The 24,742-nt window shown below is 34.7% G+C and overlaps 1 protein-coding gene across 1 annotated transcript in view; it reads right to left on the bottom strand.

The window, feature by feature from the left end:
* Positions 1–719: 719 nt before the first annotated feature.
* LOC123702679 (octopamine receptor beta-2R) overlaps positions 720–24,742 on the bottom strand; it is a 156,272-nt gene continuing 132,249 nt past the window's right edge. Inside the window, exons 4-7 of the mRNA XM_045650456.1 lie at positions 11,747–11,948; positions 9,368–9,543; positions 4,133–4,391; positions 720–2,524 (exon numbers count right to left, since the gene is read on the bottom strand). Of these exons, the coding sequence (XP_045506412.1) occupies positions 1,793–2,524; positions 4,133–4,391; positions 9,368–9,531 (1,155 nt within the window). The 5' untranslated portion in view covers positions 9,532–9,543; positions 11,747–11,948 and the 3' untranslated portion in view covers positions 720–1,792. The remainder of the gene's footprint in view (positions 2,525–4,132; positions 4,392–9,367; positions 9,544–11,746; positions 11,949–24,742) is intronic.

Genomic DNA, 24,742 nt, shown 5'->3' with positions numbered 1-24,742 from the left:
ATGAGTAAATGGACATTTGAGCGAAAACATATAAAGAGAAATCTATTTTCGTGATTATAAAAATAAAAATAAAAATAAAATAAATAAAATTGTTTTATTTCAGGAAATATTGGGTTCCCATACGAAGTTATATATAAAAAAAAATTAAAGACAAAAAAATTTAAAGACAATTAGAGCATAATTTATAGTTTTTTCTTGGCTAAGGTATAAGGTGATTTATTCTTGAAATTTGAATTATTTTTAACACAGTAAAAGAAAAACCTCATACTCTCCTAAAAGATGTATTCTAATTGATCTTTTCTTATTTGATAGCAAAAACAGCAGCATCTATTAATTGAAATGTTAAGCGAAGTGATTATGGACATCGACAGACAGAACTATGAGAATTTAGGTTATACATTGGTTTAATATTTGTCGATAGTGAAATCGTGAATCGGGTGAAATTTAGACATAATATAGAATGATGACGTCATAGATTTTCTTTCTGCCTTCAAAGAAGTTATTGAAGTGAAAACTTCTTTAGCGGCGTTGGGCATAAAATCTTAAACTCGCGTCAGGACACGTGGCCTGATCGAAAAAGCGTAAGACGGATGTTTTTTCTTTTAGCCCTTATATTCCATGCGTAAGACGGATACCATTCCAAAATATCAAACTTGCTGAACGTTAATAATCAAGTTTTCACTTCTGCCGGCACTCCCGGAATGCAACCCGTCTTTTTTTTTTCAAGCTAGAAGTTATTGAAGTTATATTGCTGTACATTTATATTTGGTTGATTTCTTTTCGTAGCAAATGATATAGTTAGTTATTTATTGCTTAGATATTCATTAGACTCACTGAGGTATTATAATATTCATTTTCATTCTTAAATAAGTGTAGTTTCGTACTATGTACATCAAGTCAAACAATTTCACCATCGTCAAATATTGTAGTATAAGTTAGTAATTTAATTAGAACAATAATACATTAATCGATTAACACGACACCAAACACCAAAATCTGATAAAGTTAATAGCACATCAATTATTTTTAAAAACCTTTCTATTGAAGCGTTGTGTCCCCATATTATCGTATCTTCCTATAATAACGATAAATCTAAATATTACGTATATACATTATCGATAATGGTTATATACAAAGCGCCTTCGGCTATAGACTAGATGTCGAGATTGTTTACAACTTGTAACGTTCCTGTTACAAGCAATATTGTTCTGAAAGATTTTCTACTTAGATGTACTTCGATAATACAATGTTAGCTATTTGATTCACTACAAGAGTTTGCAAATCTCAGTTCTTTAATTCTATAGTCTTCTAGTTTCTATTTATCTACTTATTGCTTATTTTCTTCACTAAATTACAACACTAAACTAGCTTACGTATCTTTATTTGATCTTAACATTGATGTAAATTTTTGGCCTTCATTCATTTTTGGGCATTCACTAACATTAGCTATACGTTCTATAGTATTTACAATTGTCTATGTGATATATGATTAAGAACATTCTAGACTTTATGATTAAGGATATAAAACAGAGAATAGTATACAATAAATTACAGATGAGTTCGTTTATATTCACTTACATCTATCTATTCACTAACACTATAATTTATAATCGTCACTAACGTCCTTAAATCTACATTAGAATATGAAAAATAATTTACTTCGAAACATAAGGAACTCGCACTTTTAAATTCACTAGTATAAATATTTACATCACTGCTACTAAGTACACAATAATCATTCGTTGAAACACTAGGCCCGTCATACGGTCGAAACGTCAAAGTTTGGTGACACTCAAAGTGACGCTAGATCGGATTGTCTTCTAGAAGGGATTGGCACTCTGAGCTGAGCTGAACCGCGTCGGTCCAATCTCTCTAACGCATCTGAGTCCATCGAATTCCGCCGGCAGAAACTGCAGAACGCACACGCGAGCGTGTTCTTGAAAGCATTTCGGAAATCGCGATTGAAGTACGCGTAAATGATGGGATTCAATGCTGAATTGAAGTAACCAGTCCAGAACATGATCACAGTCAATACTTCGGGGTAAACACAGGTGTCACACAAGGACGTGGACACGTAGAAGAGGAAGAACGGCAGCCAGCAGAGGATAAACGCTCCCATAATGATGCCTAACGTCCTCGCTGCTTTGTGTTCCCTCTTCATTTTGAGGATATTCCTATCTTTGGTTGGTGTGGTCGCGTTGATATGTAAAGCACCGTTCTTGTCACCTACTTCTCTTGAATGCCGATGCATTAGCATGGCATTGCCTGCTCTAGCGTGCAGCGCTTTTTCTTGGCGGTTTGCCTCTTTGAATATAGCGAGGTAGGTGAATATCATGATAGTGCAGGGTATCCAGAAGGATATGGAGCTAGATATCACAGCGTACGGCTTGTTGACTTTAAACTCGCATTGGTTTTGCACTCTGTTCCGTATGAATTCGCTCGTGGTGTACCAGCCCATGAATATTGGAGCGTAGGATATTGTTATAGGGCTTAGCCAGGTCGCTGCTAACATTACGAACGCCATCTGAAAAATAATGTATAGTTAGAGCCTTTGATGATGTAATTGGATTATTGTTTTATAAAAAAAGAGTTTCGCCTTAGTCAATCACCATAAATAACTTTCAATACAATTTCAAAGATCAGAAGGAAAAACTTGGAAACAGGCAAATAAAATTGTACTAGAAACCCTGTAAAATGAAATACTACCATCAGATTGAAAAAAAAAAATCATTGAAAAACTACCTCCTTGTAAAACTAGTTTTAATAAATTTTTATAAAAGCATAATCATACATATTATTTATATACAGCGTAAAGTATGTGGAGGATACAGCCGCAATTATCATTTAGAAAATACAACCCACATAATTATTATCTTGCTTTGTTCACAAATCATTATTTTTATGACAAGAACAGAGACTCGCGTCAGCTCATTTACCTTCCCATTAGACCCTACAAGAATTTTGTATGTTATGAGTTACAAAACGTCTTTTGTTCATTTGTATTCATATATAAATTGGGTAACCCGATACACAGGCTAAAAAAATTTAGACCTTATCAAAAATTACCATTGTATCATCATATAATATGCACAAGAATTACAAAGACTATTGTTCAAAATGTCCATGTTTTCATAAATCAGAATACGTGTATTATAAACCGTATAAAAATGGTATAATCCACCAACCGATTCCTGTAAAGAACTACGTAAAATTCTCGAAACATCGAGAACTTTTTTCAGACATGACGAAATGAAATTCATACGAGAACGTTCTAGAATTTTTGCATGGGAATTTTAATTACGTTTTTAATTTGAATAATCTGTTTGCTTGATTTTGAACCTTAGGATAGGTGAAATAGGGCATTATTTGTATTGTATTGAATACACATGTGAAGTTTCTAGGTTACTCTCATGTAAATATGTTGAGTATTTGGTTTATTAGATTAGAGTATAAAAATAGGTAATAAAGATTAACAATATCTTACTAGTGGAAAATAAAGTTGTAACTATTATTTGATCTTTTGTAAGAAAACTGTCAATTAATATAATAATACCTATTTTCGTTTCTAAGACTCAATCAAAAATTTAAAACTAAATTCTACCAATATTAAGCTTAAAACAAAAAGTTGTTAATTCGATAAAGATAATTTTAAGCGAAGTTTAGAATAAAACAAACTTTCTTAATCGCATAAACGAAGCGTTATTGTTTAACATTAACTTGAGATAACTTAAACATTATGAATTTAACTGAAGATCTCTTAATATTCTGTTGATCCCATGGCTTAAATATATTAATTATTATCACGTTAAAAGCTTTTCGATGTAAAATTTGATAACTGCGGTAAATGGACTTCGATTTACTTTGAAGAAAACCTTTGAAGTAACATCAAAAACTGTATGCTAAAGAGTTAACAAAAATACTGAAATTCCTTTTCTTTTTGACTTGTATTGACTTGTATTCCATGAAATGTAATAATTTAAGAGTTCAATGTTTTCATCTAGCAGATGTTTATTCATTTTATTATTTTCCCGAATTATATTATTTTTTATTGTTTCAAACACTTTACAGCGAGCATCTTTAACTTCTAAAATGTATATAAATACTCGTAATAAAATCAAATACTACAGCTCACCTTTTTTGTCATCTTTATAGGATACTTTAGAGGCTTAACAATCGCGTAATATCTATCCACAGATATACAGCACAGATGCAAAATTGATGTAGACGTGAAGTAGACATCAGACGAGTTCCACAGATCACATATAACTGTGCCAAATATCCATTCGTTGTAGAATTGAACGCTAAAATTGAACGGCATCACCACCATTGCTACGAGGATGTCAGCGAACGCCAGGGACACGACGAAGTAGTTCGTGATGACACGTAGTTTCCTGGAAAGTAAAAGTGTTGATAATCCTTTTATAATTACTAGATGCATCCTGCGGTTTCACCCGCATGGTTCCGCTCCTGTTGGTTTTAGCGTAATGATATATAGCCTATTAATAGCCTTTCTCGATAAATGGGCTATCTAACACCGAAAGAATTTTTCAAATCGGACGAGTAGTTCCTGAGATTGGCGCGTTCAAACAAACAAACTCTTCAGCTTGATAATATTAATATAATTATTTAAAAAAGAAGTGAAAGTGTCAGAAGTAAAACTTCTTTGGCAAGATTTAAATCAAATCGTTGCCTACATGACGTGACAGTATTGCCATAACGCGAGCTTGAAATTTTACTCTCAATTCGCCTAAAAAAGTTTCACTACAAAAACACGCTTTTAATACCTAAGTTAAACTCAGGATATTATTATAGTGTCATCGATCCTTGAGTGCGCAAAGTTTGAATTAAATCTGTCCATCTATATAAGACTAGCTTTCCGCCGGCGGCTCCGCCCGCGGTTTCAAAGAAAAACTCGCATAGTTCCCGTTCCCGTGGAATTTCCGGGATAAAACCTATCCTATATTACTCGTGGATAATGTAGCTTTCGAGGTGAAAGAATTTTTAAAATCGGTCCAGTAGTTTATGAGCCTATTCATTACAATCAAACAAACTAACAAAGTTTTCCTCTTTATAATAATATTATTAGTGTAGATTAAAGGCACAAGAACTGGTTGAACAATTTTTGGATACCTAGTCTATCTAATATGTCGAATGATAAATAATATCAAGACAGCACCTTTTATTTTCAGCAGAAGAATCAATAACTTCTTTATTATAATTCCCACTTGCATCAAAGAGTAAATTAAAAAGAAAATACCCTTTTAAATAAATACAATTAAGTTTAACGTCAATATTTAAAAGAATATAAAACCTTAGTAAAGCCAGTAATTTTTTAAAATTATAATTGACATTCAGGAAAACGTCCCCGGGGCATTTCGGTTGTCATTAAAATTATAAATAATAATGAGTTACGTCCTGTTTGTATGAATATTATGTTTATTATGGCTGAATTGAAAATATTGTGTGGAAATGTGCATTAAGAATTATATAAAAAAAATATATTTATTCCTATTTTTTATAAATTAATTAGATAATTTTAATAAAGGCAGTGATAATAGTAAAAACCACGGGAAAAATTAATTATTTTCATTAATTTTTCATTAAAAACCGCCATTTTAGACCCTTTGAAATAGTTAAAACCTTTGAATAAAGGTTGTTTGCTATACATTACAATTTAATTTTCAAACCAGATAACTACAGTTATTAATTATAGTGTAGTTTTTGAGGCATTAAGAACAAACCTACAAACAATCACATCTGCATAATACTCGAATAGACATAATAGTTGAGAACTGAGATACTGTTACCGGTTTCCGGATGCATGCACTGGATGGTTAGACATAACTTCTGACTGTTTGAGACTAAAACTTTCTAGAATCTAGATCAAAGACGTAATAGTCAAGTATATGTGAAGTCCCGTGTCCCCTAGTGGGGTAAGGGGCAGATGCATTATACATCTGTTTTACTGATCGACTTTTTTTAGGGACACGTAGGTGATCAGCTTTCTGTGTCCTGCCAGACCAAGACATTTTTTTTTTTGTCTCCACCGGGAATCAAACCCAGAACCCCTCGGTTCTACGCTTACGTGTCAACCTCTGTACCAAGGAGGCAGTCAAGTATATGCTACACTACTATTTCCTTGCTTCAAATTTATAAAGTGGCACTAGTTCGATTTCAATTACGATCATCTTTTGAAATAATTGAAATCGTATTTGACGAGATCTTACTAGCTTTACACCCGCGGCTTCGTCCGCTTTGTCTTAAACTTAAGATATGCTAAAATCTTCCTCGAGAACCACTCTCTCTATTAAAAAACTGCGACACAATACGTTGCGTAGTTCTAAAGATTTAAGCATAGGTTTATAGGGACGGACACACACTACACAGCTAGAGCGACTTTGTTTTACACTATGTAGTGATGTAGAGCACGTATTTTTTTACAATAAAAGTAACTTAAGACCAAATCTATTGCTATAATAAGGAAAATATTACAATTTTACGCGTAGGATTTCAAATGAAAATACAAAATAGACAGCCTTATTAAAAAGGCAGGAACTGAGAGGCTCAGATCGTTTTGGAAATCTATAAGGGAGATAATATTTGTATATTGATAACTAGAACAACTAAGTTTGAATGATACATGCTTATATAACACAGTTAATAAAAGTGATATCAATTCCTCTGTATATGCTGATTACATGAGAGACAATCCATACCTACTTTAATATTATAAATGCGAAAGTAACTCTGTCTGTCTGTCTGTTACTCAATCACGCCTTAACTACTGAACCAATTTGCATGAACTTTGATATAGAGATATTTTGTTACCCGAGAAAGGACCTATGCTACTTTTTACCCCTTGACATAGGATAGGTTTTATCCCGAAAATCGCATGGGAACGGTAACTATGCGGGTTTTTCTTTGACTGCGCGGGCGAAGCCGCGGGTGGAAAGCTAGTAATGCATATAACATTGTCTCTCATAGAATACAAATGTTTGATCATTGACCACAAAATCAGAAACAGGATCTGATACCAAATGCTATTGACGCATACATTAAGGCTAAGCGCGCACCACGACTTTATGCAGCGTGATTATTTTATCGCAGAAATACAACGTATGAGTTACTATGAGAATGCGCGCACATGCGTTTAAATAATCGCAGCGATTTTAAAATTGTGATTTGTCACATTTTGCTGCGACTGCTCGCGACGCGATTGTCGCCAAAATGAAATGCAGAATATGAAATTGTATGGTACCGCGCGCACTGCGATAATAAAATCGCACACTCGGGCCCGGCTGGCACTTCACTTGTGTTTCGTCTGTCCAACAGTAAACATCGTAGTGGTATAGGTAGGTACTGTTTGGTAAACATAAACTCAGTAATCATTTATTTATTTAACACTTTATTGTACAAGAAACAAAATATACATAAAGGTTACAATAATAAAAAAAATAAAAAAGCACAAAGGGCGGCCTTTTGGCGGAATTTTCATTCTATAATAGCCAAAGAATTTTTTGGGATACATCCGAAGTTCATTGTATTTCTGACCCGCGGCATCGCCCGCGCAGTCAAAGAAAAACCCGCATAGTTCCCGTTCCCGTGGGATTTCCGGGATAAAACCGATCCTATGTCCTTTCTCGGGTATCAAAATATCTCTATACCAAATTTACAGACAGACAGAGTTACTTTCGCATTTATAATATTAGTATGGATAAAAGAAACCTTTGACAATTCTATCTGCTGTAAAATAATGAGTCCAATATAGACGAATTTTCTTTTTTTTTTTCTTCTTATCCTCCCAAGTAGTAAATAAAGACAAGCAACTTGTACGAAATCCACGATGAAAGTGAGTAAGGATCACTATTAAATTATCGCTGTGCGCGCACCGTACTCTCTGCGATTTTCTACAGCGCGTTTTTGAAATCGTGTCGCAAAAATTAAAATCGTGGTGCGCGCTTAGCCCTATGATGACAGTGTTCACCGCAATTGACCTCTCTAGGTATTGTATTACGGACTTTAATTTATCATCACTACTAGCTATCCGCCCGCGGTTTTGCCCGCTACGTCTAAGCGTTTTAACAGACGAACGGCAAGTTGCTGACGGCACAGAACGACTGCCGTCGACAGGTGGCGACGGCTGAAGTAGCCTCTGCCGTTCACAACTTGCCGTTCGTGTGTTAGAGGTCTAAAACTTAACATTAGGTTTGTACGATTCCTTCGAGAACTACTATATCTATTAAAAAATCGCATCAAAATCCGTTGCGTGTTTTTACAGACCTCAACATGCATAGGGACAGAGGTGAGACAGATGTAGGGATTTTGTTGTTGCAAACTTGAATCTACATACCTCTAGATAAAAATTGACTTAATAACTAACACACTGACGCCAGGAAAACTACTAAGATTAGAACATTTTGCACCATGTTTTCTAGGGATGATTGTCATGACCTATAGACACGAATTTAACTCATTCAGTTTTAAAGGTAAATCGATAAAATCTTTTTCGACGCCGTGAAGTGAGTATAGGTGCTCACCTACTCACTTCACCATAATATTTCTAAACATCAATATGAAAAGATAAACAATATCATCCGAGTAAAGTAATTTCAACAATTTAGGATGATAATTTGTGCTTTATTTTGTTGCAAGGTACATTAAATAATTAAATTAGTAATGCACAGCTATTATTGAAAACTTTTATGACTTTCAACGAATTATAAAGTTTAAATACTGATATATTACATATTGAGATCCTATAAATAAAATAAATAAATAAAATAAAATTTATTAGCAACTTCAAATATAACATTACAATATTGCTCTGCTTTCTGAACTAGGTAATTACCTGTATCACAGAAGGCAGTGCCTCCCCTTACAAATTCCATATTACATTATATTTGGCAAGTTAACAAAATAAATTTTAGCGACTAATGATGAAAGAATACAAAGTACTTAAATGATTAAGAAAATAAAAATAAAAATAAAATAAACGATTTGGCCGATGGATATTGTGTGTGTGTGTGTGTGTGTGTATTGTGTGTGTGTGTGCTTGTATGTACCTATGTTTGCGTGAGTGTGCATGAGAACACAAACAGTTATAACATCTTAAATAAATTTTTAGCAACGTCATTTCGCTGTAATGTACCATGGCGACATCTAACCGCTCACCCATCATTTCCAATTCTTACTGCTTTCTATTCCTTATAGCTACATTGATCCTATATAGAATTCGTTATAACATAACATCTTATATACCTACATACATTTTGACCAACGTCTTTCCTACCGTGGCGACACTTAACCGCCATCATTTCCAATTCTCAAAGCTTTTCTTTAAAGCTATTTAATATAAATTCATACAAACCTGTGCCTCATAACACTGACAATAACGAGCAGGTTTCCCAGCACCGCCATTATCACGATGAGCAGCAGCACCGCGGTCCTTATCTTGAACAGCACGGAGTCCGTCCATTCTTCGTCCCTTGACGTCCCGTTGGTCACATTGCGTGTAACGTTTACTTGATCCATATGGTATATAGCCTGGGGAAAATATAATACCCTTATTAACTCAGCCCCCGGAATCACAGACACAATAGAAAATCTATTGTGTCGTGGACCGATCGGGCCGCTCGGGGGTCAATGGGTTATTAAAGACTAGCTGTGCCGCGCGGTTTCACCTGCGTGGCTCCGCTCCCCTAGGTCTTAGCGTGATTATATATAGCCTTCCTCGATAAATGGGCTGTCTAACGCTGAAAGAATTTTTCAAATCGGACCAGTATTTCCTGCGATTAGCGCGTTCAAACAAACAAATTCTTCAGTTTTATAATATTAGTATGGATTGGAGATTGTATAAAATGATGAAGTCAGACTAATTAAACTGTAAATTAGCGATTATTACCATCGAAACTAATATAATAAATGCAAAAGTCTGTGTGTCTGTCTCCTCTTCAGGCTTTGACAGAAATAGCTTGAGACCTGGGAAATAACATAGGATAGGTTGTATCCCAGGTATCTCACGGGAACGGGAACTATGAGGGTATTTTTTTGAAGGGCAAAGCCGCGCGCAGAAAGAAAGTCAGCAGTTATCTCATTTCCATGGTATACATTTTATTTAGAAAAAATATATTTTCTTGTGTTTATTTTGTGTGGTCTTTGTAATTCATGTTCATTTCAAAATGTGTACACAAGTGCCATGCATTTAATGAAAGTGGACAGAAAACAACATTTTTGATGGAAATTTTTATTATTTATGGTTATTTCCACACACAAACACCAACATAATGAATATAGCTCAATTTAACGTAACAGGGATCCACACAATTTATATTTTATAGATCATTCTGTAAAATGTACAATTCAGTTACTTAAATATTCAATTCAGTTTATCATAGACGAATTTTCTTTGAGTAAAATAATTTCATCTGTTTGTTCCGATAGGTATTTGCCCAGATAAATAAATTTGAGAGAATTCGTATAAAATATTTCAAAAAATCCTGTAGCTACTACATTTAAACTTTACGACTAAATGAACATATTTAAAGTATTCATAAAGTAAGTTGAGCCGCTTCAGTATTTATAGTTTAATAACTGTATGACAAGAGAATTTTAATATTACAATAATTAATGTTATATTGTACCTAATATAGTATACATAATATTATTAATTGAACTGAATGTTGTCAGTATATTAAATCGTATTCATTTGGACGTTCGTTACTGAAATACCTACGTGAATTTCGATACTAATCAGTTTATAATATTTGCATTTAAAATTGAACTTAAATATACATACGATTGGCAGATGTCATTTGTTTTGATATGCGCATTATTAATCATACTAATATTATAAATGCGAAAGTAACTCTGTCTGTCTGTCTGTTATTCAATCACGCCTTAACTACTGAATCAATTTGCATGAAATTTGGTATAGAGATATTTTGATACCTGAGAAAGGACATAGGCTACTTTTTACCCCGGGACATAGGATAGGTTTTATCCCGGAAATCCCACAGGAACGGAAACTATGCGGGCTTTTCTTTTGAAAACGCGGGTGAAGCCGCGGGCGGTTTATAGTATTAATATATTTATGAACTAGTTTAGCGTTGTAAAAGGTATTTTACTTTCCGGTAATTATTATATCTTTTTTCTAAACAATTTTATCTATTGCTACGTTGCAGCATTAAGAAAAGACAACCTAAAACTGTATTAACTGCCACCTAGCGTCTGTAAAAATCTAAGCATATTTAGGTACATACAGATGTTATCATGTACCCTGTGCATGTACCTAAATATGCTAAATATGCTTATGGTTTAAGAGCGGGCGAAACCGCGTGCGGAAAGCTAGTTTATAGTATAATAAAAATGATTCACTAAATGTATTACTAAGCGTAAAACTCGACAATAGATCGACCAATTTTTTTTAGTTTCCATAAGGCACAAGAATAGTTCTTATGGAGGTTATATACGAAAAAGGGGCATGGGAGCAGAACAACCTGCTAGGACAGTTGGTATATAAATGACTAGCTTATCGCCCGCGGCTTCGCCCGCTTTGTCTAAAACCTAATAAATTATATTCCTACTAAAACCTTTCTCTTGAATCACTCTATCTATTAAAAAAACCGCATCAAAATCCGTTGCGTAGTTTTAAAGATTTAAGCATACAAAGGGACATAGGGACAGAGAAAGCAACGTTATTTTATACTATGTAGTGATTGTACAAACATAAAAAAGAACAATCTTATACCTTTATCTCTCACGCTTAACGTTTGTCACGGTAGCCTCTGCCTGAATATCAAAGACCTGAATCGCCACCATAATTATATTCTCCACAAATCAGAAATCAGCAATGGTTCTCTTTTTCTTTCTCACTCTTTCTATTTTTGTTTCGACCATCCGTTTACACATTTTCGGTTATATGATCTTCATTTTTGACGATCGTGGTTTATCTGGAACAATAGAAATTTTCATGAATATAGATAATGTTCGGTGCAATGACCACCGAACACCCTAGTCAGCAATACTAGGTATCGCGGGCGGCGTTTAACATAAATTTAAGTCAGTCCACAATCAACAATCCACAAAATAACATATTACCGTCGCGACGCGTAACATTAACATTAAACATATAACATATTTATTATAACATTTATTTAACAGAATAATTAACATATAGTATAGCAATCAACAATAACAGTAACAATTAAGTAACAAGTAGAAGTGTAATAGCAGTGATTTTAGCAATAAATTAATTAGTGTACATTTTAGTTTGATTTTGTAACAAATCCCTCCAACACTAGCCACGCAGCCCACCACTGGGTCTATCGCCCTACATTTTGGTCCTTCGAGCTACCGTAGCGGGATCACGGGATTCGGGAATTTACGCCTCTCGTATCTCGTTGAGAGTCAGCGCCGCCGGGCTGACGCGCTAGTGTTGGGTGTAACAGTGAGTGACAATTAAGTGGGTGTAAGTGTAAAACTCAACAGTTCCAGAACAAGTAAGATCGTTTCATTATTTTTTAATTAACAACATCATGGAGGGCATTTACAAAACAAATAAACAGGCTGAACAAGGTGCAATTTCTCCCGCACCCGTTTCAAGGTCAAGTAAATTGCAAGAGATGTTGCATAAACAAGCAGTTAATTTTAAAGCTTTAATGAGAACAGTGAACAGCATTGATTTAGAAAAAATAACAACTAAATGGAAATTTGAGGATGTACTACAGCAATTGAACTCGCGATGGGGCGTAATAGACACACTACACTGGGAGATTGATAGTATTTTGGATGGGCAAGACCATGAGTATGAAAATGCCTTCACTCATCACGAAGGTATTTTTGACCGCCTCAAAGAAGCAATCAACACCAAGCTGTGGTCTGTATCCCACAGAGAACATATTACACCTCAAGTTGACATACACGGGCATACACACATTCACGGGCAACTATCAACAATGGGTTTCCTTTAAAAATTTATTTTATGAAATAGTACACGTCAACCCCACCTTATCTAATGCACAGAAAATGCAATATTTAAAGAGCAAAATCAAGGGCGATGCTGAACGCCTGATTCAGCACCTACAAATAAGTTCGGAGAATTATATAACCTGTTGGGACATTTTGAATCATAGATATGAAAACAAAAAACTAATATTTGCGTCACATATGAATATGATTTTAGGCCTGCCAAACATGCAAATTCAATCACTAGTACAACTTAAGAAAATGTATGATGCTACAAAGGAGAGCTTAAATGCAATTAAAAACCTAGATGTCGACATAAGCTCTTGGGACCCCATTATAGTACATATTTTAGCGCTCAAATTAGACAACCAATCTCATGCCGATTATGTGGAATCATTAAAACAACCGAGAGAGCTACCGGTCCTACAAGATTTTTTGGATTATTTAGAGAGTAAATTTACAATGTTAGAACAATCTAGAAGAAAACAAGAACCTGTCAGTCAAAAACCTTCGTATATAAAGCCCAATTTCTATCCAACATATTCTCAGGAAGTTAATCGTCTACCAAATTATGTGAGAAATAACAACTATCAAGTCAACCAGCACAACTACTCTGGAAATCGCCACTCTCCAAAACCCATTATGAAAACATATCACTTATCATCTAAGATTAACATAACTTGCCCTCTCTGTAATTTAGAACATGGATTATACAAATGCAAGACATTTTTAGATCAACCGAATGAAATTAAATTTAAAACATTGAATAGATTCAACATTTGTATAAATTGTCTATTTTCTCATAATGGAAAGCCTTGCTCATCATTTCATCGGTGTCGGATATGCAACCGAGCGCATAATACGATTTTGCATGATGCAATAAGTCAGCGATCGTCGACCTCAGAACGGCCGGTTATGTACAAAACACTAAACAATAATTCTTCGAATAAAAGCGGGGCCGGCATGTCACACGTGTCGCAAAATGATGTGTCAGAAATTTTACTTTCAACAGCAATGTTAAGAGTACGGAGCAGCAATGGTACATATATAACTATGCGAGCACTCATAGATCAGGGGTCACAAATATCACTAATAACAGAAAACGGTGCACAACAATTGGGGTTGAAACGGGAAGCATGTCATGGGGTTATATTCGGGGTTGGACAAAACAAAAACAATTGCAAGGGAAAAATTAACATTAAATGCGCGTCGATATACAACAATTTTGAATTCAACACAGAAGCATATATAATGAACAACTTAATTAAAAATTTACCAAGTTTAACATTTGAAAAACCAGCATGGAACTACATAAAGAAAATAAACTTAGCAGATCCGGACTTTAATATAAGCAGACCAGTGGACTTATTGCTTGGAGCAGATATTTACTCAACAGTCGTTCTAGAAGGGATGATCAGAGGAGACTGCACAACACAACCTCTCGCTCAACAAACACATTTAGGGTGGATTTTATGTGGTAATGTGCATACTTTTCAATGCAACATTGTGTTAACAAACATGGACAACATTAAACAATTTTGGGAAATTGAGGAAATCACTGAAACAGAAGAATTATCAACAGAAGATCAGAAATGTATAGATTTCTACAACAAAACAACGAGAAGATTAACAGATGGAAGATATGAAGTAAGAATCCCATTTATTGAACAGTATGAACAAGAATTGGGGTCAACAAAGGAATTAGCAATAGCACAATTCAACAATTTAGAGAAGAAGTTCAACAAACAACCAGAGCTAGCCCAACAATACAGAGATTTTATTCACGAATATCAACAATTAAATCATATGCGTCGATCAACAAGTAATTTACCAAGAGAAATATTTTTACCACATCACTCAGTTTTACGACAAGAATCCACCACAACAAAACTTCGGGTGGTATTCAATGCTTCAGCGAAAACAACAACAGGGAAAAGCTTAAATGATATTATGTGTAAGGGGCCCAATTTACAACAAGATTTACAAAAACTAATATTAAAATGGCGTCAATTTCGATACGCATACACTGCTGACATCGAAAAAATGTACCGGCAAATCAAAATTCACGAAGAAGATCAACGGTTTCAAAAAATTATATGGAGAGATTCATCGGAGCCAAGTTTACAAGAACATCAACTAACAACAGTCACATATGGCACAAAATCAGCACCTTTCTTGGCTATGATGACGTTAAGGAGGTTAGCAACGGATGAAAAGTTATCATTTCCAGAAGTAACAGATATAGTTATGGAGTCCTTTTACATGGATGACCTGCTCCATGGGTCACACACTATTGAAGAGGGTCAAAAACAAATTTACCAATTAAATCAGTTGTTGAAATCAGGTGGATTTACGTTAAGGAAATGGTCATCGAATGAATCTGAATTATTAAGTAGCCTGAATAACGAACAAAATGCTGACACAAACATTTTTAGTTTCAAAGCCGAAGCGATCACTAAAACGTTAGGATTACAATGGGACTCGTCAGAAGACATGTTTACATTCAATTGCAACATTAAATTCAATAACACAAATAAAATCACGAAGAGAATACTCCTGGCTGAAATTTCAAAAATTTTTGACCCATTAGGCTGGTTAGCCCCAGTAGTCACGAAATTAAAATTATTATTTCAATCCGTATGGCAAGAAAAGCTCAATTGGGATGACGTCATACCAACTTATATACAACGTGAATGGTTTAAGTTAAAAGCGGATATTGAAAACATCAACAGTATTAATATACCACGTTGGATAGGCTGTTCGAAGGGAGGACTCATCGAATTGCATGGTTTCTGTGACGCATCAATAAAGGCTTACGCAGCAACAATTTATGGAAGGATTCAAAAGGGAACAAATAATTATTCAACTGTTTTAATCGCTTCGAAAACTAAACTTGTACCACACAACAAGTCCGTCTCACTACCGCGACTCGAATTATGCGGAGCTCAGCTACTTTCAAAGCTAATGTTAAAAGTTATTTCATGTTATAATGAAAATAATATTAAGATGTATGGATGGTGTGATTCTATGGTTGTTTTAGGATGGATATATGGGGATGAAGCTCGTTGGAATACGTTTGTATCGAATCGTGTAAAGAAAATTAAAGAAGTAATGTTGCCTGAGTGCTGGCGTTATGTGAAAAGCGCAGAGAACCCAGCTGATGCGGCGAGTAGAGGCCTAACAGTTGCACAATTAAAGGATAAATCTCTATGGTGGAAGGGTCCATCGTGGCTATCGCAACATAATTATCTGGAAAATATAGTAAATAAAAACAATTACGAAACCAACCATGAAACAAAAACATACGTATCGGTACCTATAACAACAATTCAAGAAAGCTTAATTGACAAGTTATTAGAAAAATATAATTCAATTAATAAAATAACAAGAATATTAGCATGGATACAGAGAGCATTGACACCAAAAAGCAAACATCGACCTACGTGTAAACATATTACATTGCAAGAATGCAAGGCAGCAAAATTACGAATAATACGTCACGTACAACAAACTGAATTTTACAACGACCTACATAATTTACAGATAAATAATCGTTTAAGTTCAACTAGCAAATTATTAAGTTTTAATCCATTTTTAGATAAGGACAATATTTTACGTGTCGGGGGAAGGTTAAGGAATAGCATCATACCTTACGACACAAAACATCCGATAATCATCCCGCATAATCATAGATTAACATATTTATTAATTGATCAAGCTCATCGTCTTACATTCCATGGAGGCGCTAAGTTAACATTATATACGTTAAGAAGAAAATATTGGATTTTGGGTGGATACAAAACAACGAAGAAACAAATAAGAAGCTGTGTAACGTGTCGTAAACAGAATCCGGAGTTAAAAAACCAACTTATGGGAGATCTACCAGATTCACGCTGTAACCCCGCCCCTCCATTCTACCATACAGGGGTGGATTATACAGGATTTGTGGACGTGAAGGCCAGCCAAGGGAGATCTGTACGAACAACAAAGGGCTATATAGTAGTATTTGTATGCATGGTAACAAAAGCCATACATTTAGAAATCGTGTCGGAGCTCACAAGCTCCGCATTTTTATCAGCCCTACGCCGAATGGCTGCTAGAAGAGGAACACCTAAACATATTTACAGCGACAACGGTACAAATTTCGTAAAAGCTAACCGCATCATGTCAGAGGAATACGAACAGCTGCAATCTATATTCAACAACAGTTTCTACAGAGAAATAACAGATATGAAAATTGAGTGGCATTTTAACGCACCAGCCTGGCCTACAGCTGGAGGTTTGTGGGAAAGAGCAGTACGTAGTGTCAAGTATCATTTGAAGAGAGTTATCGGTGATCAAAAATTAACATTTGAGGAGTACAGCACGCTTTTAGCTCGTATAGAATCGTGTTTAAATTCTCGTCCGCTTTGCGCGCTAACTGAGAGTGTGGAAGACATAGATTGCCTTACACCAGCACACTTTCTTCACGGGCGAGCTGGTACTACGGTCATTGAAACAGCAGAAGACGCTAGAACGAGATGGCAACTGGTAACAAAACTTTCTAATGATATCTGGAAAAGATGGAAGTCAGAATACCTCATTCAATTATCGGCAAGAGCAAAGTGGCAAAAACAACAAAATAACATACAAATTGAGGATATAGTGATAATTCATGACGATAATTTACCAGCAGGAAAATGGGCTATGGGAAGAGTGGTCGAGTTACATCCAGGTGGCGATGGGTTAGTTAGAGTAGTAACGCTAAAAACAAAAAATGGGTTAATAAAAAGACCCTGCAATAAAATATCACTTTTACCGGTAAGCTCGGAAAAACAAATAACAGAAGACAAAGATCAACATCAACAAATTTAAAAACAGCTCACGAAAAGGTTCACAAAGTTTCCTATCCCTAACAATTTCATTTTTATTATTTTTAAATATCTTAACTGCCGCAAGTGCAAATTATACAACATCAGCATTTAAAAATAATCAGTCACTATATTTCGATTCTGTGGCTGATACGTAAATAATTTAAGATAAATGGACCATGGTAGCGTATTACAACAAGTCACCCTACTGTGTGGAAGCATCCGAAAAGTTTACAAAGTACCATTTACAAAAATCATGTGATAGTATGGACAATAATGCACGATGTCATATAAACCTAGCACAATTACATCATGAACAGGTGGAGTTATTGTATTACAACGACGTCTTGCTGAATCAGGCACGTGAGCCAGGCGCACGCGACAGGCACGCGAGACAGCGGCGCGGCCTTATCAATGGTGTGGGTTATGTTGCAAACACTCTATTCGGCGTATTGGACGAGCGATTCGCGGAACAATATAATAGAATGGACATAGAATAAATACACGCAAACAATAGACATGTACATGAATTATTAAAAAATCAGACATCTGTAATTGAAGCACAATATAACCTTTTGCAACGGACCGAAGACCTTATAGCCAAGCAACATAAAACAATAAACAGACGATGAGACTATTTTGTGAAGAAAGTGTTAGTGATAGTGTTAGTGTGTACTGTGTGCTTAGGGACTCTAAGAATTTAAAATTTCACTTTTAGATTTAATTAACATGCATTGAGGATTTCAAGTCTTTATATTTGACTCTAAGAATTTAACATTCCATTTTTAGATCTAACTTATATACATTTAGATTTTAAGATTTCATATTTTACACTTTACTTTAGATTAAGCAAACATGAATAATTAGTAACATATTTAATATCTCTTATCATTGAATCATTTAAACCCTTGTACCATTTTCTAACATGTTCATCTCACACTCATCTTTGTCGCCCGGGAGCATGTTCGGTGCAATGACCACCGAACACCCTAGTCAGCAATACTAGGTATCGCGGGCGGCGTTTAACATAAATTTAAGTCAGTCCACAATCAACAATCCACAAAATAACATATTACCGTCGCGACGCGTAACATTAACATTAAACATATAACATATTTATTATAACATTTATTTAACAGAATAATTAACATATAGTATAGCAATCAACAATAACAGTAACAATTAAGTAACAAGTAGAAGTGTAATAGCAGTGATTTTAGCAATAAATTAATTAGTGTACATTTTAGTTTGATTTTGTAACAAATCCCTCCAACACTAGCCACGCAGCCCACCACTGGGTCTATCGCCCTACAGATAATAATTAAATGTTGAAAATAAATTTATGTTTGAGAGTATTTTGAAGCTTTCTAACATTTTTCTGCGAGAGTATAGAAACGTTTTATTCATGTTTTATTCATTCTTAGGGCCGATTTTTCAATCCTCAGTTAAAAATTATTCTTCGAATATCGAATTGTACAAACATTTCAAAAATGTGTGGCTTGCCCGTATTTTGTCAGTTTAAGGTGATATTTTTATATTGTAGTGTAATACTTTATTGGACGGATAAGTTTTATCCAAGGATTGAAAAATCGGCCCTTAGAAACATACTGTTTATATATATTAAAATTGCAAACATTCGTCCATCTGCCACGACACGTAAAATTTCATATATTATATTTTATTTAGTAGCTAGATATAAAAAATATAGAATCCTTATCAAGCTTACAATTTATTACGTCGCTAAATTATAAAAATTAAGGCACATCTAAACTCCAAATCGCCAGAGGGTAATTCGTGCCTTAAAAACACCTCCAAAATGTTGTACAAAAAATATTATAATTATTTCACCTTTTTACATAGCTACATTTTAATATTTTTTAATTTCATTACGTTGTTACAGGCCGTTTATTTAGGATGTATACCACAAATTAAATTTACATAATGTGTGTTTTTTACCACACGAAAATGAAAAAAAAAATGTTCATTAGGTTACATAAAATATGTGGACAGCTTTTTTAATAATGTAGATTCGTAAATAAATTCGTGACTAGCTGTGCCCTGCGTTTTTACCCGCATTGCTCTACTCCTGTTGGTCTTAGCGTGATGATATTATATAGCCTATAGCCTTCCTCGATACATGGGCTATCTAACACCGAATATAATTTTTGAAATTGGACCAGTAGTTCCTGAGATTATCGCGTTCAAACAAACAAACAAACACACTCTTGAGCTTTATAATATTAGTATAGATTACCTACATAGGTATTTGTGAAAACGGTAATAACGATAATGATAAATTAATCCATAGCTGCGGTTACAAAAAAAAACAGTTCACAAAAACAGGTTATTCCTCATGTTTATAGAAAATATAAAACGTAACAATTGAAATCCACATTGGTTCATTATTAACCAAAGATATGCAGAATAAAACCATTAATAACACACGAGGAATACAAATATGAAATAATATGGACACAATAAATGTCCGGTATAATAAACGTTTTAAAATAGAACAAGTGCGCTACCAACAGGAAAATCCTATTTAAATTTATATAAGCGTCCTCCATTTTTACGTAGATATAGATATCTGGATTAACCTTTGAATTATTTAAGACAAAAGTGTTCATTGACGTTGAAATGACTGGATGGGCTGAATAAATAGTTTTAAAAGTAGATTTATGAGCTTTAGATATTGCTTTGGTATGCACCACCTACTTGTATTCGTTCTTTGTTACTGTTTTCATTGGTTGGGTTACCTGGAAGAGATGGCTCTGTAGCCTATTGTGCAATTTATGTATATTTTACTTAATATGTTATTTCATTATTTTGGTGTGTACAAAAATGCTTTTATTCATTAATTCATTCATTATGAATTTTAGTTTCATGATCTTTGTTATATGTGAAATACGAAATTTAAAATATATTAATTATTGTCTTACTACAAAACAATTTAAACACAGTCTTACTAGTGTTACTTTAAACCAGGGATCTGTCACTTTAATGGTTGTCTATGTGAAATAGGACAAAACCAGATTTAAGAAGACCCGCGCTTAAAGTTAAACTTTGTCTTAATTTTTTTGTGGTAAGACAGTATAATTATGTTTTAGTTTGATTTAAAAATCATGTTTAACGTCTATCATTATAAGTAAATGTTATTGTAAAGGTATATGACAATATACTTGTACAGTTTCTTTAATCTATCTATGATCAGTTGATCTACGCAGGTATATCTTTACGGTAGATCATAGCGTGTATGGCCCATAAGAAAGAACTAAAAACCAGTCACATCTAGGAACTATAATTCCACAATGCGCCCAGCTGCCGGATGCAGCCTAATATGCAATTTCCTTTAAAATTGGGACCAATCAAAACTTTGCGATTGAGTACAATTGATTTTGTGGTTAAGACATTCTGTAGTTTGAATATCGGATTTATTTGGCATCCATATTCCATACTAATATTATAAATGCGAAAGTAACTCTGTCTCTATGTTACTCAATCACGCCTAAACTACTGAACCAATTTTCATGAAATTTGGTATGGAGATATTTTGATACCCGAGAAAGGACATAGGCTACTTTTCATCCCGGGAAAATGACGCAATCCCGGAAATCCCACGGGAACGGGAACTATGCGGGTTTTTCTTTGACTACGCGGGCGAAGCCGCGGGCGGAAACCTAGTATTGTTATAATATATTATGATGTTACATAAGTATATTGTATAATTAAATAATTGTAAAACTGACATGATTTAAAAGAGCAACTATGGAGTTTCTTGCCGGTTCTTCTCCGTAGATACTGCTTTCCGAATCGGTGGTAAATGTTTAAATATGTAATGTTCAAAAGTGCTTCTAGAAGAAGTCTAATTGAATAAATAAATGTTTCAGTTTATTTGGTTGAGAATCACCTGGGATTTACGTGTGTGTGTGTGACATTTCGACGATCGAGTATACTGTAGTTAAATAACGTAAATTCGTAGCTTACATAAGTTTAGAATTATTTCAATAATAATATTAATGTTATGATACTAATGTTCAGTTTAAAAACTTCTTAAATTATGTTCTATTTATTACTATTTTGGTCGGAACCGGGAGAACCGGGTTTCATTTTATTTAGACCAGTTCTCAAGATCACCAAAAAACCCGGGTCCCGTGCCGTCACTTTAACTCGCATCACTTTACCTCCCGTCACTTTTACTTGCGTCACTTTAACTCACGCCATTTTAACTCGTGTCACTTTACCTCCCGTCACTTTAGCTCCCGTCACTTTACCTCACGTCACTTTAACTCCCGCCACTTTCACTCGCGTCACTTTAACTCCCGTCACTTTAGCTCCCGTTACTTTAACCCGCGCCACTTTACCTCCCGTCACTTTAACTCGCGCCACTTTACCTCCCGTCACTTTACCTCCCGTCACTTTAACTCCCGTCACTTTAACTCGCGCCACTTTACCTCCCGTCACTTTAACTCCCGTCACTTTAGCTCCCGTTACTTTAACTCGCGCCACTTTACCTCCCGTCACTTTAACTCGCGCCACTTTACCTCCGTCACTTTTACTCGCGTCACTTTACCTCCCGTCACTTTAGCTCGCGTCACTTTAACTCCCGTCACTTTACCTCCCGTCACTATAACTCGCGCCACTTTAACTCCCGTCACTTTACCTCCCGCCACTTTAGCGCACGTCACTTTACCTCCCGTCACTTTAACTCGCGTCACTTTAGCTCCCGTCACTTTTACTTGCGACACTTTAACTCCCGTCACTTTACCTCCCGTCACCTTACCTCCCGTCAATTTGACTCGCATCACTATAACTCCCGCCACTTTAACTCGTGTCACTTTACCTCCCGTCAATTGAACTCGCGTCACTTTACCTCCCATCACGTTAATCTGAGTCACTTTACCTCCCGTCACTGAGTATAACTTCTAACGCTTACAATATTTTTTTTTTGTTACAGATTAAAAAGAAATCACCATTTTAAAGGGTGGACAAGAATGAATGCTAACGGGGCGAAGAAAGAGGGCAAAATAACAACATAATATTATAACCAATTTGTTTGACAAAATATAAGGAAAATATCCCATGTTTGCTTTCAATAGTGTTTCAGGCTAGACTGTTAGTAAATCCTAATTGCTTCTGAGAAAGCTAGATTCAGGAAGTTTGTTATACTGCTGTTAGTCCGTCGATTTGTCCGTAAATCTGTCAACATTTCTCCAGTTATGATGGATGTTTCGTTGTAGTTTGGTTTATGCAATTTATGTTTGATTTATTATATACTAGCTTACCGCCCGCTTTGTCAAAACCTAATAAATTATATACTTAAACCTTCCTCTTCAATCACTCTATCTATTTAAAAAAACCGCATTAAAATCCATTGCGTAGTTTTAAAGATTTAAGCATACAAAGGGACATAGGGACATAAAAAGTGACTTCGTTTTATACTATGTACTTAATGATAGTATTAAGTATATGAACTTGTAACGCTTACAGCGATATGACCGCTCTCGCATGTCGCTCTTATTTTGTAATCTCGTATTTAGTGTGCAGTAAAGAATTTTTCATTCATTCGAATACTGCTTTTTTTCTCTTTAGTTTCATTCTGGTCAATGTTTTGTCGTGGTTTATCAAGAACATTTTTATTTATAGCAGCTTCGTATTCAATAGTTTTTTCATAAAAATGATAAACGTAATATGAAGGATATTATATATGAGCATTTTCTTTTTTGAAGCATTCGCCTCGGGCGGTTTTGTGATAGCGTAGAGGCCAAACGGATAGTCTAGTCTAGGATTATTATTACTTTTATTGTAATATACAAAAACTAAAAATTGTATTAACATTGATTTGATTTCAATTTGATTTTGATGCGATTTTTTTTATTAGGTAGATAGGATAATTTAAGAAAAAGGTTTTAGTACATAATTTTAGACATAACGGACGAAGCCCCGGGCAAAAAGCTAGTTCTTTTAGAAATAAAGAGATTTATATTAGATCTACAGCTATTAGCCTTTGTAATACTATTTAGGTAATAAATACAAGTTATACAAACAGTATTACCTACTAGATGCGCCGCGCGGTTTTACCCGCATTGCTCCGCTCCTGTTGGTCTTAGCGTGATATTATATAGCCTTCGTTGATAAATGGGCTATCTAACACCGAAATTATTTATCAAATCGGACCAGTAGTTCCTGAGATTAGCGCAAACTCTTAATCTTTATTATAATATTTAGTATTAAAAAAAAGTATAGATAAAGAGATTACTGAGGGGTTTACAGCTATAAGCTTCTGTCTATTTAGGTAATAAATACAAAAAATATTACCTATTTTATTGCCCAGTATCATTAACTGGTCGGATCTGATGCAGAACAAACAATTCAGCCAATTTATGACGATGGAGATATTGTTACGATCAGAATAACTATTTTATTGGCTATGAAACCCTTGTTAATTCCAGCCTTTGTAATATGATGAATGGAATTTGTTCAAAATTACTTTATTTATCCCATATCCTATTTGTTTTTAACTGTTTGTTATAAATTAGGCAGTAATCTAATATATAAAATTTCCGTGACACAATGTTAGTTACATACGGCTAGACTGATTCTCATGAAATTTTCTATGCATATCGGGTAGGTCTGAGAATCAGCCAACATCTTTTTTCATACCCCTAAATGTTGTTCTGCCTTACTACGTTTTCCGGGATAGTTAGTTATTTTATAAATAAGACACTAATATGCTGAACTTCATCTACAAGTAGGTACGGGAACATTTAATAAATATATCTAATAAATTATTATACAAATAAATCTCGAGATTCTTCGATGACAAACACGAACTCGTCAAAATCGATTCAACTAATTTACTTAAAATGTAACAAAACTTTCAAAGAGTAAGTATCTGGGCATCGAGTTTTTTGCCAGTTTTTCTCCTTGGA

Source organism: Colias croceus, chromosome 24 (genome assembly GCF_905220415.1).
Source record: "Colias croceus chromosome 24, ilColCroc2.1".
NCBI lineage: Eukaryota > Metazoa > Arthropoda > Insecta > Lepidoptera > Pieridae > Colias > Colias croceus.
The sequence above is the reverse complement of the archived record's forward strand: the minus strand, read 5'-3'. Positions and strand labels throughout refer to the sequence as shown.